The 14173-nt window shown below is 44.5% G+C and overlaps 1 protein-coding gene across 1 annotated transcript; it reads right to left on the bottom strand.

The window, feature by feature from the left end:
* Positions 1-6595: 6595 nt before the first annotated feature.
* LOC308695761 (ecto-ADP-ribosyltransferase 5-like) lies at positions 6596-13651 on the bottom strand (the record flags this gene model as incomplete). The annotated part of the gene is made up of 3 exons (XM_081373959.1): positions 6596-6710; positions 12767-13524; positions 13601-13651. 3 exons carry the CDS (start codon positions 13649-13651, stop codon positions 6596-6598), a joined length of 924 nt encoding a protein of 307 aa, XP_081230085.1.
* Between the last annotated feature and the right edge of the window lie 522 nt (positions 13652-14173).

Here is a 14173-nt window from a genome sequence, read left to right on the forward strand (position 1 = left end):
ATGAGTGTGCCCTGTCAAAGCTAATTTTGTACCCTTTTTGAAGTGTCCATTTTTGTACTGTTAAATAAAGGTACAAAATTGTCACCACAGGTACAAGACTGGTCTCTTAAGGTAAAAATCACAAGGGTACAAATATGTACTCTATGCTAAGGGTACAAAAGCTGTACCCTTGAGGGTTCAGCCCCAGTGACAAGCCATTGTACCCATAAAGGTACAATTATGCACTTTATTTTCTGAGAGTGTATGATATAAGGTTGTTCGTTTAGGTTCATTTGTATATTCTCTCTTATCTGACACTTGTAGGGAAAAGACCTGACCTGAACAGTGCAGTGCAATAAACCATAGCAGATATTCTGTCTGGCCAACATTACAAAATATAAATTTTCCTGAGGCTTGAGGAGTGAAGTGCCTCTCAAAAGAACCCAAGATCATGTCTTTAGTCAAAGGAGTTCAAGAACTAGCGTATAAAACAATGTTTATATGGCTGTTCATAATGCTTAACAAAACTACTCAGACCAGACAATTTTGTTAACAGATGCAACGTACTCGGTTACTAACGTAACCTCGGTTCTCTCTAGAAGAGGGAACGAGTACTGCGTTTTGCTAAAAACGCTATGGGAAAAGTCTCTTTTCACGAAAACACTGAAGCAAAAAATTATCCTTTAATTTTCATATATGTAAAACGCGTTGCGGCAGCAGCAGACAGCTGAAGCAAGACGGCTTGTCTGCTCATTGGCTGCTCTGCGGCAACTGCATAAGCCTATCGAGCGCAGGCTGATGCAACATCAGGCCAATGAGGGCGCTTTGCGCCCTCCTCGCCACTTCCCGCCGAAACGGGCGTGGCTTATCCCTGTAAAAGGAGCTCGAAAAGGCTGATTCACTCAATTTTGATCGCCGAAGCGAACCAGAGCAAACCAAACGCACGGCAGGGAACGCAGTACTCGTTCCCTCTTCTAGAGAGAACCGAGGTTACGTTAGTAACCGAGTACGTTCTCTTACGAGAGTTCTCTCGTACTGCGTTTTGCTAAAAACGCTATGGGAACCCCTTGCAAAACGCCGTGCGTGCCGGGATAAAAAACACCGATCACCGGAAGCTACTTCAGGCATACAGTGCATAATCACCGGATAGACTCACACAGAGTCAGGGAATAAGGGAGGAAGCCTAAATTCCCTAAACTGTAGCGTCCGTGGGCTTACATTACCTCACGGGGAGAGTCTAAAGACGGAAGGGGTTCCCTCCGTCCTAATATAGACATGTCCACAGACACGAATACGACATCACATAGCCAGGGCAGGGAGCCTGCACTAATGCGGGAAAACGTGGGTCTTACGTAGTTTTGCCCAGTAAAGTCGGTAGCGCATAGCGCCTGTAAGTAGATTACACCGACAAAAGCTTAGCCTGCAAGGCGGGAACCTCCAGGTTATAAAACCTAATAAATGTAGACGGAGAGGCCCAGCCCGCCGCCATACATATGTCTTGTAAGGGAATCCCGCTAGACCAAGCCCACGAGGAAGCAACGCCTCTCGTGGAGTGCGCTCTAACTCCCAACGGGCATTGAATGCCTTTGGCAGTATAAGCCAGCGCTATGGCGTCAACTATCCATCTGGATAGACTCTGTTTCGAAACAGCCATCCCTTTGGAACGTCCGCTGAACGAGACAAAGAGCTGCTCTGTCTGTCTGAAGGCAGCAGAGCGGGACATATAAGTTCTTAAAGCCCTAACTGGGCAAAGAAAACTCGAGTCCCCCTCCTCACTCGACGCCGGCAGGGCAGCCAGGGAAATAACCTGAGCCCGAAAAGGCGTGTTGAGGGATTTCGGCACATAGCCGTGCTTAGGCTTGAGTATGACCTTAGAGTCGTTAGGACCAAACTCCAAGCACGTCGAGCTCACAGAGAGCGCGTGCAGGTCGCCTACGGCTTCACTGAAGCGAGAGCCATCAAAAACACTGTTTTAAAAGATAAGTGTTTGAGGCTGATAGACTGAATAGGCTCAAAAGGGGCACTTTTCATAGCCGCCAGGACTGTAGAAAGGTCCCAAATAGGGACTGAAGGAGGTCTGGGCGGATTCAGTCTCCTGGCTCCCCTGAGGAAGCGGATGACTAAATCATTCCTTCCCAGTGACTGACCTAGCGCTGAACCAGAGAACGCTGAGATAGCCGCCACATACACTTTAAGCGTGGAAGGGGATCTGCCCTTATCCAACAGCTCTTGCAAGAAGGAGAGAACCTCCGTTACCTCACATTCGAGGGGTGAAAAGCTCCGAGCCGTACACCAGCTGGAGAAAACCGACCACTTCGAAGCATAGAGCCGCCGGGTCGACGGCGCTCTAGCCTCAGTGATGGTATTCAAGACTCCCCCTGTGAGACCAACGGGTATCCGTTGAGTGCCCACACATGAAGGGACCACAGCTCCGGGTGTGGGTGCCAAATCGAGCCCAAGGCTTGCGAGAGGAGGTCTCTCCTCACCGGCACTGGCCATGGAGCGATGTCTGCTAACTGCATCAGAGCCGGAAACCACGCCTGGTTTTCCCAGAACGGTGCCACAAGCAGTATTGGGCATTTTGTTTCCCTGATCCGTTCCAGCACCTGTGGCAGGAGTGAGACGGGGGGAAACGCGTATAGCGGGCAGCGCGGCCACGTTCGGGACAGCGCGCTGCTGGTCTTTGAAAAGAACACGGGGCAGTGAGCGTTTTCGTGTGACGCGAATAGGTCCACCTCCGCTCTGCCAAATCTCTCCCACAACAGCCGGACTGTTTGTGGGTGTAGAGACCACTCTCCTGGGGGAATGTTGTTCCTGGACAGTCTGTCCGGGCCCACATTCAGAAGTCCGGGCACATGCACTGCTCTCAGCGAGCGTAAGTTGTGCTGAGCCCATATTAGGAGGCGTTTCGCCAGCCTGTACAGGGACGCTGATTTCAGACCGCCTAGGCGATTTATATAGGACACCACGGCCACATTGTCCGAACGGACTATGACATGTTGGTCCTTGATGTGGGGACAAAAACGCGTCAGCGCGTTGTGTACTGCCACCATTTCCAGGCAGTTTATGTGTTTCTCGTTCCGACCATAGGCCGAAGCACGGTCTGCCCTCGAGCAGCGCTCCCCATCCCGAGGTGGATGCGTCTGTCGACACCATCGTCACCTTCGAGGAAGTCCCCAGGCTTACACCTGACCGGTACCAGTCGTTCGCCAACCAAGGTACCAGGGCTGTGACACAGTCCTGATTGACCTTGAGGCGCAATCGACCGGTTACCCATGCTCCGCGCGGTACCCGCGCTTTCAACCAGAACTGCAGCGGGCGCATGCGGAGCAAGCCCAGCCGGAGAACTGATGATGCTGAGGCCATAAGACCCAGCATCCTTTGAAACTTCCTGAGCGGGGTTAAAGCGCCGCAGCGGAAAGACTTCGCCGCGCTCTGAATGCTCAGCACGCGCTGCGGCGACAGCTGTGCTGTCATAGATTGTGAGTCCAGAACTACCCCCAGAAACGAAATCGTTTGACTGGGGATCAGTGAACTCTTCACCCAATTGACCGTGATACCAAGATTCTCGAGGTGATCGAGTAAAATGGCTCTGTGCTCTATGAGCTGAGATCGTGATTGGGCTAGGATTAACCAGTCGTCCAAATATTTCAGCACTCTCATGCCTCTGTTTCTGAGAGGAGCGAGCGCTGCGTCCATGCACTTCGTAAACGTACGAGGTGCCAGGGACAAGCCGAAAGGCAGGACTGTATACTGGTATGTCTGACCCTCGAAGGCGAATCTCAAGTATCGCCTGTGATGCGACGTTATTTGTATTTGAAAATATGCGTCCTTCAGATCTATCGACATGAACCAGTCTTCTCGGCGAACCTGCGTGAGAATTTTGCTGGTCGAGAGCATTTTGAAACTGCGTTTCACTAACACTCTGTTCAGCCGTCTTAGATCCAGAATGGGTCTGATACCGCCGTCCTTTTTGGGGACTAGAAAGTATCTGCTGTACATCCCCTGTTCGCTTTGCGCACGGGGAACACGTTCTATCGCCCCTTTGCTTATCAGTTTTGATATTTCGGCGCGAAGTAGGTGTGCTACTTTCAACGGCACCGAAGTTTCGACGCGCGCTGTCGACCCTCGAAGGCGAATCTCAAGTATCGCCTGTGATGCGACGTTATTTGTATTTGAAAATATGCGTCCTTCAGATCTATCGACATGAACCAGTCTTCTCGGCGAACCTGCGTGAGAATTTTGCTGGTCGAGAGCATTTTGAAACTGCGTTTCACTAACACTCTGTTCAGCCGTCTTAGATCCAGAATGGGTCTGATACCGCCGTCCTTTTTGGGGACTAGAAAGTATCTGCTGTACATCCCCTGTTCGCTTTGCGCACGGGGAACACGTTCTATCGCCCCTTTGCTTATCAGTTTTGATATTTCGGCGCGAAGTAGGTGTGCTACTTTCAACGGCACCGAAGTTTCGACGCGCGCTGTAAAGCGTGGAGGGCGTCGAAAAAACTGTAGCGAGAAGCCTCTCTTTATAATGCCTAAGACCCAGTCCGAAACCCCTGGAAGCGCTGCCCATGCTTCTGCATGGTTGGCTAAGGGCCGGATACAGAGCTCGCTCTGTTCGCCGTGCGACAGAGGTGCTACGGGACTCGCAAACGTAGGCGATTCGCCTGTGGCATTTGAGGCAGGGGGCGCGCTTGATACAGCGGACGGAACGCTCACCCTCGACCCCACAACAGTGCTTAGCTGAGTGAGGGAGGGCTGCGAGAGTCCCGTGGGACTCATGTGTGCAAGTAGATGTGGGCTGAGAGCGGGCACATTTACTGATTTGGGCGTGCTGCCTGTGTGAGCAGCGCGCGCACTCACAGGTCTCGCTTTTACGGAGAGCCTGTGATCTGATAGACATAGTGTTTGTGGGCACTGGGCAGTGGGCACTTTTACTATGTTGGAAGCGCAATCGATCTGAGTCGATTTTATTCGCGCGAGCCCTAAGTGTAGGGCTGTGCTTGTGTGTAACGATGGGCATTTTATACATTTATAGCACCATCGGCCGTGGCCGGGACACCAGAAATCACACTCATTTTGGGATATATCTGGGTAGCCGTAAAAACGGCTTTTGTGTGCAGGCAAGCGGGCAGAAGAACAGGCTTGCGCTTTGCAGATAACACTGGAACAGCCGCGAATCTTGGGACTGAAACAGCGAGGCGCTTGGGTGAGAGGCCGGCCGCAACGGGACTCACACACCTGCGCTTTCCTAGCAGTGCTAGGACTTCTTCGGAACCTCAGGCTTCACCACAATCCTCGGTCGGGGCCCGTGCGTAGGGCGCCGGGCGGTTGATCGAGAGCGGGGTCTCGCGCTGCGCTGTTGCGGCTGCTGCGAAGATGAGGCCGAAGGCGGGGGCTGAGGCTGAGAGCTCCGCGGGGTCCGTTTTCCACGACTCGCCGCAGAACCAGAGCGCTTCGGTAGGAAGTGCTTGAAGGCTTGGGACGCTTTCTGGGCTTCGGTAAATCTCTCCACGAACTCGGAGAGAGAAGAACCAAAGAGGCCAGCGGAAGACAGCGGGGCGTCGAGAAACGCTGTGCGCTCGGAATCGGCCATCTCCGTGAGCGTCAGCCACAAGTGCCTTTCAGCGACAGTGGCGGAAGCCATACACCGTTCCATTGCTTGCGCGGCAGCCTTGGTAGCTCGGAGCGCCAGATCCGAAGCACTCCTTAGATCCGCCAAACAGATAGCATCAGGTCCCATCTCATCCAACTTACGGAGGAGATCTCCCTGGAAAATCTGTAAGGTAGCCATGGTGTGTAGCGCTGACGCTGCTTGCCCAGCGGAGGAGAATATTCTCACGAGCAGTGATGACGTCATGCGGCAGGCTTTCGAAGGCAACACCGGTTTAGTCCGCCGTCCAGCAGAGGGCGGGCAAAGATGGGTCGCTATCGCCTGTTCCACCGGCGGCAGAGAGAGGTAGCCTCGGTCTTTGGCATTATCCAGCGAGGAAAATGCAGGCGACACAGATGAGCGCGTCCGCGCAGAGTAGGGAGCGTTCCAGGCCTTCGCAACTTCTTCATGTAACTCAGGAAGAAAAGGAGCGGGCTTTGATTCCGGAGAAGAGCGCTCACCGGGGAGGAAGCTACCATCTAGCCGGGTGCGAGAGGGGGGCTCCGGTGCAGACCACTCGAGGCCGAGGCTCGCCGCGGCCAGCGCGAGTATCCGCATGAGCTCCGTCTCGATGCTGGCTCTCACCGAGGGCTTTTGGGCAGGAGGCGCGGGATCCTCAGAGACCGCCCAATCCTCGCTGTCCGAAGCCAGGAGAGAACAGGAATCCTTATCCCCCGACGCGGCCTCTGAAACGACCCCCTCAGATGAAGCGGCGGCAGACTGCGGGCGCTGAGCATCGGGGAGTGATTCGAGCGAGGCCGGTGAAGCTAGCGGGCGAACCGGCGAGCTTAGTCGGGCTGGAGCGGGTTCCGGGATCCGCTGCGAGCGCCGTTTCTTTCGGCGCGGCATCGCGGCGGTGAATGCAGGCTTCGCGAAGGATGCCAGGCGGGTCCTCAGAGCCACCATCGGCAAAAGCTCGCAGTGAGGGCAGCCGCCGTCAGCGAGCGCGAGCGCTGCATGGTCCTCACCGAGGCAGGAAACACAGATGAGGTGGTTGTCTCCCTCGGCGAGTGGGGCTCTGCACGAGCCGCAGGAAGGCATCTTGAGAAAGACGCCGCTCTTTTAGGGGGTGAGTGTTACTGAAATACCACACGCACACACAGAAAAACAGAGCAATAGCAGTAAAGGATATAATGCGTCGGAAAGCGCAGTAGGTACGGCTGTAGAAGGCGGCGTTGGCCAGCAGCTTCGAGGGCTCGTCCCGCTGAGGTGCTTGCTTCGACGACGCTTGCTTCCGTGATCCAGCGATGCGTGCGCTCCGCTGAAGAGATCAAAATTGAGTGAATCAGCCTTTTCGAGCTCCTTTTATAGGGATAAGCCACGCCCGTTTCGGCGGGAAGTGGCGAGGAGGGCGCGAAGCGCCCTCATTGGCCTGATGTTGCATCAGCCTGCGCTCGATAGGCTTATGCAGTTGCCGCAGAGCAGCCAATGAGCAGACAAGCCGTCTTGCTTCAGCTGTCTGCTGCTGCCGCAACGCGTTTTACATATATGAAAATTAAAGGATAATTTTTTGCTTCAGTGTTTTCGTGAAAAGAGACTTTTCCCATAGCGTTTTTAGCAAAACGCAGTACGAGAGAACTCTCGTAAGAGAACCACAGATGCAACCATTTTGTCACTCCCCACTCCCCCCTCACCCCAGAGGCAGAGAGCAGAGAGAAATGCTGGGGGTGATCTGTTGATTATTTATTGACGATGACATAACCTCCATCATTAAATAGCTTGCGGGTCACAGAACTCATCCCAAGGTTTATCACTGATCAGTGTGTGTCAGATGCATCTCATATGTGAGATTCATATGCTGATTCTTGATGTCTCTGAGTGTTTCTAAATATGGCAGTAGTTCAAAATGTTTTGTGCACAAAGTGTTTTAAAAAGTATCTGATTACCACAACAATGCTTGACCTCTTGTTATAGTATAGCACAGTGTTTATAATAAAATATTTAAAATCTATTTAACACACTTTTGATGCAAACAGCCCAAGTGTGACCCTTTTTCGAAAAGCATATGGGTATCGAAACATTTTCAAAGATATTTGTGGCACAGGGAATTAATTATATTCCACCAGACACAGAAGTGTAACAAGAACATTAAAGCCAATGGAAATGCAAATGAAAAGATTATGGATTAAAAGTTGTATGATATAAGGTTGTTTGTTAAGGTTAATTTGTATCTTCTCTTTTATCTGACATTGGAGGGAAAAGACCTGACCTGAACAGTGCAGTGCAATAAACTGTAACAGACATTCTGTCTGGCCAACATTACAAAAGTGAAATTTCCTGAGGCTTGAGGAGTGAAGTGTTAGCCTGGTAATACCAAACTCTGCTACTTCGCTTTGCTTCGTAGACAGAGGGTGGCATGGCATAATTGAAAAGCGTTTTCTTTCCCGCGGGGGGGGGGGGGGGGGGGGGGTTGTCTGAAGTTTAAAATCATTGGTTACCTGTAAGCCAATCACATAACGTTTGGTTATGGTGTGTGTTATGCGCATGCTCAGCCGCATCTAACTTCCACTGTAAACACATGTATGATGCGAAAACAAAACCATCGAGCGAAATACCGGAGTGAACATGGCTGTGAACGACTTTTGCAGATGTGAAGTAAATCTACGCATCAACGGTACAATCCGTGTCTACGTCACGGCTCTCAGCCCGCCCTCTGTTCGTTGATTGGCCGGCTGTTTTGAGGCCGGAGGAAAACGGAAAGCTATGACGCTGTCTCAGACTGAGTACAGAAGCAAAATGAAATTGAGCGGAAGTAAGAGGTCTGACGTAGTCAGGCTAGTGAAGTGTTACCTCTCAAAAGAATCCAGGATCATGTCTGTAGTCAAACTTATCGTGGTACACAGCAAAAAAAAAAAAAAAAAAAAAACTCCATTTTTGAATGAACATTCCTGGGAGTTATATGGCTCCAGACTCAAGAGTGTTAAAGTGTTAAAATATGAGTGTTAAATTAACACTCAAGAGTTAAAGTTAATGAGATAATTACGTGATTCAATGAGTGATGATTGATCATTATTGAAGACACCTGATGTTAACAAGCAGAATCACTGAAGGAGAAAATATTTTAAGACACCATTATGATGATCAGTGTTTGCTTTAGTTGGGCTCTTGACCCTTAAATCATCAACTTTAGATTTAGTTTGACTGTTCTATCTGAGTGATAACTCTCAGATGAACAAAGAGAAAAGATGATCAGGTGGTGTTGGTTATGATTTGACAAGCATTTTTTGATCTGAATCACAACTTCCATTTAAAAAGTTATGTCTAACTTGTTGATATAGTAACATGGAATTCTACAGCAAATGACTTTCAATATAATTCAAAATATTTCTTAAAAGTTAAGCTGATCAAATTTTTTTTTTAAATACTCTATTTAGACACACTGACATCAATAATCAGCCTGTGAATCTCAACAATGGTGACAATAATAAAGCATGTTGCAGTGCATTCTGGATGCCACCAATCAAAACTCATTAATGACTCCCATCATGCATTGCAGTATGAATAAATTATCATCAGAATTGTCTTAGTAATTTCCTTTACCTAATTGAATATTCTGTTTGTCACCATTGTTGAGATTCATACACTGAATGAGGTTGATACACAGACTGCTATTGTCTGCCCTGCTGCTGCTGCGTTGCATTGGTTTGCGTCTGTAACCTTCGTATTTTTCTGTTTTAATCTTTATTTACTGTCGTTTCTTATTATTTATACTGCTAAATATAACTTAATCAATATCACACATTGATCTGACATCGCTAGCTTCAATCTAAATCGTTATTGCAAACACAACATGCTAGTAATTTGCTAGCCTGTTAGGGTGCCATCCGTGCGCTCTTTATTTATTTATTTATTTATTCTCTAGCGCTCGCACCTTCCACTGCAAAAGATGCTTTCCAACAGGTTTTATCGTAGTTTTTGTCCAACTCCATTGATTTGTATTGAATGTGCTGTGTGAGGTAAGGTATTACTCCGCTGCTTCTTCTTCTGCTTCTTCTGTGTATTCAATGAAATGCCAGCGGTTTGCTTGCAATCGGCAAAGGTGCATTATCGCCACCAACTGGGCTGGAGTGTCTATTATTCAAGCTCTCAATGAAAGAATCTACGGGTGTGAGACGTTTGGAAAAATAGATCCACAGTTTTACAACGAATGGTAAAACACCTGTTGGAAAGCATCTTTTGCAGCGATTTTTGGTTGAGCATATCAGTGGACACCCCTGACCACTCGGTGAGTTTCACGTCTTTGTAAACGAAAGTTTAATGTGTTTTAGGAAGGAGTGTTCCAGTGCACCTATATTCTAGAGGTTTTGGGGAAAGCGAAATAAACCTAAAATTCTCGGGACAGCACACAGCAAAAACTCCAGTGTTAAATTAACACTCCTGGGAGTGTATATGAGTCCACACTCAAGAGTGTAAAGTGTTAAAATATGAGTGTTAAATTAACACTCAAGAGTGTTAAAGTTAATGAGATAATTAAGTGATTAGTTTAGTGATGATTGAGCATTATTGAAGACACCTGATGTTAACAAGCCGAATCACTGAAGGAGAAAATCACAAATTGTAAGCCACCGTTATGGTGATGGGTGTTTGCTTTAGTCGGGCTCTTGACCCTTATATGTTTACTTTAGATTTTGTTTGGCTGTTGTATCTTATAACTGCCAGATGAACAAAGAGAAAAAGGGATTTGATGGTGTTGGTTATATTATGACAATCATCATTTGAAATTGATCACTGAACTCATTAAGATCCTTTTTTCTGACTTAGATTTATGTTGTTGATTACAGCATAACTGTGAATCTGCATAAATATCCAGAATTTTAGATATAATACAAAGGATTTCTTAAAAGTTGTTTTGAAAACAAACAAAAATCTTTCTTTTAGGCACACACAGACGTCAAGATTCAGTCTATGCATCTCAACAATGGTGACGAGCAGAATATTCAATTAGGAAAAGTAAATTACACAGACAATTCAGATCATAATTTATTCATACCGCAATGCATGATGGGAGCCATTAATGAGTTGTGATTGGTGGCAGCCACTGCAACATGCTTTATTATTGTCACCATTGTTGAGATTCACAGGCTGATTATTGATGTCTGTGTTTCTAAATAAATTCATTTGAAAGTCTTTTGATCAGAACAATGGTTAAGAAATATTTTTGTATTATATGAAAAATACTGAAAATCATGTGCTGTAGAATCACAGAGCTGCTGTAATTAACAATTTAAGCCATCTCAATAAGTTTTATTATACGGATCACAACATGATTATGTCAAAACATAACCAACACCATCAGATCACATTGTCACTTTGTTCATCTGACTGTTATAAATCAATAACAGCAGACAAGCAAAATTTAAAGTAAACATATAAGTGTCAAGAGCCCAACTAAAGCAAACACCCATCACCTTAATGGTAACTTACAAATAGTGATTTCCTCCTTCAGTGATTCTGCTTGTTAACATCAGGTGTCTTCAATAATGCTCAATCATCACTAAACTAATCACTTAATTATCTCATTAACTTTAACACTCTTGAGTGTTAATTTAACACTCATATTTTAACACTTTACACTTTTGAGTGTGGACTCATATACACTCCCAGGAGTGTTAATTTAACACTGGAGTTTTTGCTGTGCAGCATGTGTCCAAATTTTAATCTTAAGCGTTCTATTTAATCAGAAACGATCTGTAAACAGGGCTTTAAGTGTAAAATACTTACCCTTTAATAAGCCTGTTAACAAGCAGAATCACTGAAGGAAAGAAGAGAACAGAAAAAGAGACGCAGACTAACTTTTGTTGGTTGCAATTCGTCACCTCACCACAATGCCACTAAAAATCACACACAACACCTTTAAAATACACTGTAGAAAAAGAAAAAAAGAAAAACTGTGAAATCCATAGCAGCACACGGTGCCCAACAATTATCATTAATGAAATAATGGCTAAAGATAGTTAAAATAGAATTATTATTATGCATGCAGACAGTAAGGTGAGCTGCATGACTTTTCTCCGTACTTCATTTTTTCACTCAATTTAAAGTACTTTATTGTCATCATTGTATCAGGTGAAGATACAGGAGGGACGCATGAGGCACATTCACTGGCTTTATTTACCTTGATAATACAATTAACAAACGGACAGGGAAGCTTTGCAGCTTTGCTGGCATCTAATGGGGAAAATCTGGTATTGCGCTCAAACAAAATCTTTTTTTCTAGGAGCTTTATAAAATATATTTTATGTAAAATAATATTCATAAGTTATTTTCATAACTTAAACCTCTATAACTTGTTTTGTTTCATGTTTTATATAAAAAAATATCTTCAACAATATTTTATCCAGGGTCTTCTTTAAAATGAGACCAGACTTAAGTCTGTACTCACAAACTTCAAACTTTCATGACATGTTTTGACACAGACATGTTTCCCCTTTATAAGGCCCTCTGAGTAACTGTTTTGAATTGATGCACAAGGGTTTATTCAATTGAGGAAAGCTTTTCCACACAATTAAAGTTCATATAAGAAGACTTTAAACAAATGGACATTTTGTTACACTAATTTAATTAATCAAAGTTTTCAATTATTTTATTTTATTTACGTACTAGCAACATTAGTTTAGACTGAATGTAAAGGGATGAACACTTAAGAAGAGACTCGTCATTTCACAGGTTTTAGCAGCTATTGCTCATTTCATAAATGCATTGCACTCAGAAGATCATTTAGCAGTCAATATGCTATCGCTGAACGTTTGTTAGATAGAAAGCACTAAAATTGTTCAGTAATATGATGCAAATATATATATATATATATATATATATATATATATATGTATATATATATATATATATATATATATATATATATATATATATATATATATATATATATATATATATATATATATAATTATATATAAATATAAATTAAGAAATTAGATGCATATAAAATCAGTCTGAGGACACTGAATTGGGTCACTTAAAATAACTTTATTTAGTTTAGTTGAAATTAAACAAATTGTGTTTTCTAACAAATTATTATTGAACTAAACCAAGAGGAAATAATGTTGGAGATGATGTACATGAATATATCATAAATTCAAATCAGTTTGTTCAGTAATTTCAGTATGACTCTCAGTACTTTGTTTTGGTCTTGGTTCTTTTCTTAAATAGAGCACAGTCCAAGTCACTTCTTATTCCAGAGCTTTTCAACACAAACACATTTTCACACCAGAGATCTTTCTGATCTCTTCTTGTTCTGACAGCAGTGACTTTAAACTTCTCATATGGAGGAATCAGCACCTCTTTCTCATGACGAAGTTTCGAATATTCTGACACATCAGCGCCTTCACAAGTGAAGATTTCAAAACAAGATACTTTTCCAAAACCTTTTGCTTTCTTACGATCAAGAGAGGAGGATGAAAAGGAGCCGAAACGAACCTCTTTGTTCAGAACTTTCTTATCAAACTCAACTGTAGTGCCACGATAAGTTGTATAGCATTTGTTTTGTTTGTTTGTTTGTTTGTTTAAATTGTTCAGAATCTGTACTGCATCTGTTAACAGAAAGTAAAGTGAATACCATTTGTATGTCTTCTGTTTGTACTGTTTTTTATCACGACGAGTGTCAAGATTGAAGGGATTATATACAAGAGCATCACTGTACACATAAATGGCAATTTCATGAGTCTTATTCAAACCTTTTTTGGGGGTCTTGACAAACTCTTTTCCTTTTTCCCAAGCCGTTTTAAAAATATTCAAGTTATTGAGGTCATTTTTTAGAAGTTTTGTCTCCACACGTTCTGCCATTTTATCTCTACAACCGTTATATTGATCATCAACAGAATCCAGTGCCATATCCAGTGGAAATATCTGTCCTTCAACAGCAGCAGCTCTGTGATCCTGCAGAAACAGAAATCATAATGATCACATGATCAGTATTCATGTCTGTAATATTCATACTAGAACACAAGCTTACCTGTCCTAGAGCAGCTAAAATGAGAAGAAGAGCTTCAATGATCAGCAGCATCTTGATTCAGTCAAATCCCTCTGATGATCTAGTAGATCTAGTGAAGAACAGATGATGAAAGACAAACAGAAACACAACAGCGTCTCACAAATACTGAATCTATGACATGAAATATAATGGAAAGGAATATGTACAATAAAATTGTTCAGAATATGGTTTTAAATTCAACGTTTTTTTTTTTTTTTTTTACAAAATCACTTAAATCTGATTATTATTACACTGGTGGAAGTGTTATATTGACATTTTACTTTAACCCTAAACTTACCTGACAATTCTGTTGTCTCTTTTGTCAGATTCTGTTTTCTTTGCGTTATTTTTCAGAAGTTCAGCAATGATGAGAGGAGAAGATCAGAAAATTCAGTCCCACAGTCAGAAGACAATAAGAGATGAGGAGGGTGCCTTATTTATATTGTTGATGGTGTGTGTTAATAGCGTGAATTTTATGCATCTAGGTCATCTGATTAACATCTTCTGATTATCACTTGTGAAGATCTGGTCTATATGTGTGGTTTTACACTGGTC

This window comes from Scardinius erythrophthalmus (assembly GCF_964197995.2).
Source record: "Scardinius erythrophthalmus genome assembly, chromosome: 1".
Taxonomy (NCBI): domain Eukaryota; kingdom Metazoa; phylum Chordata; class Actinopteri; order Cypriniformes; family Leuciscidae; genus Scardinius; species Scardinius erythrophthalmus.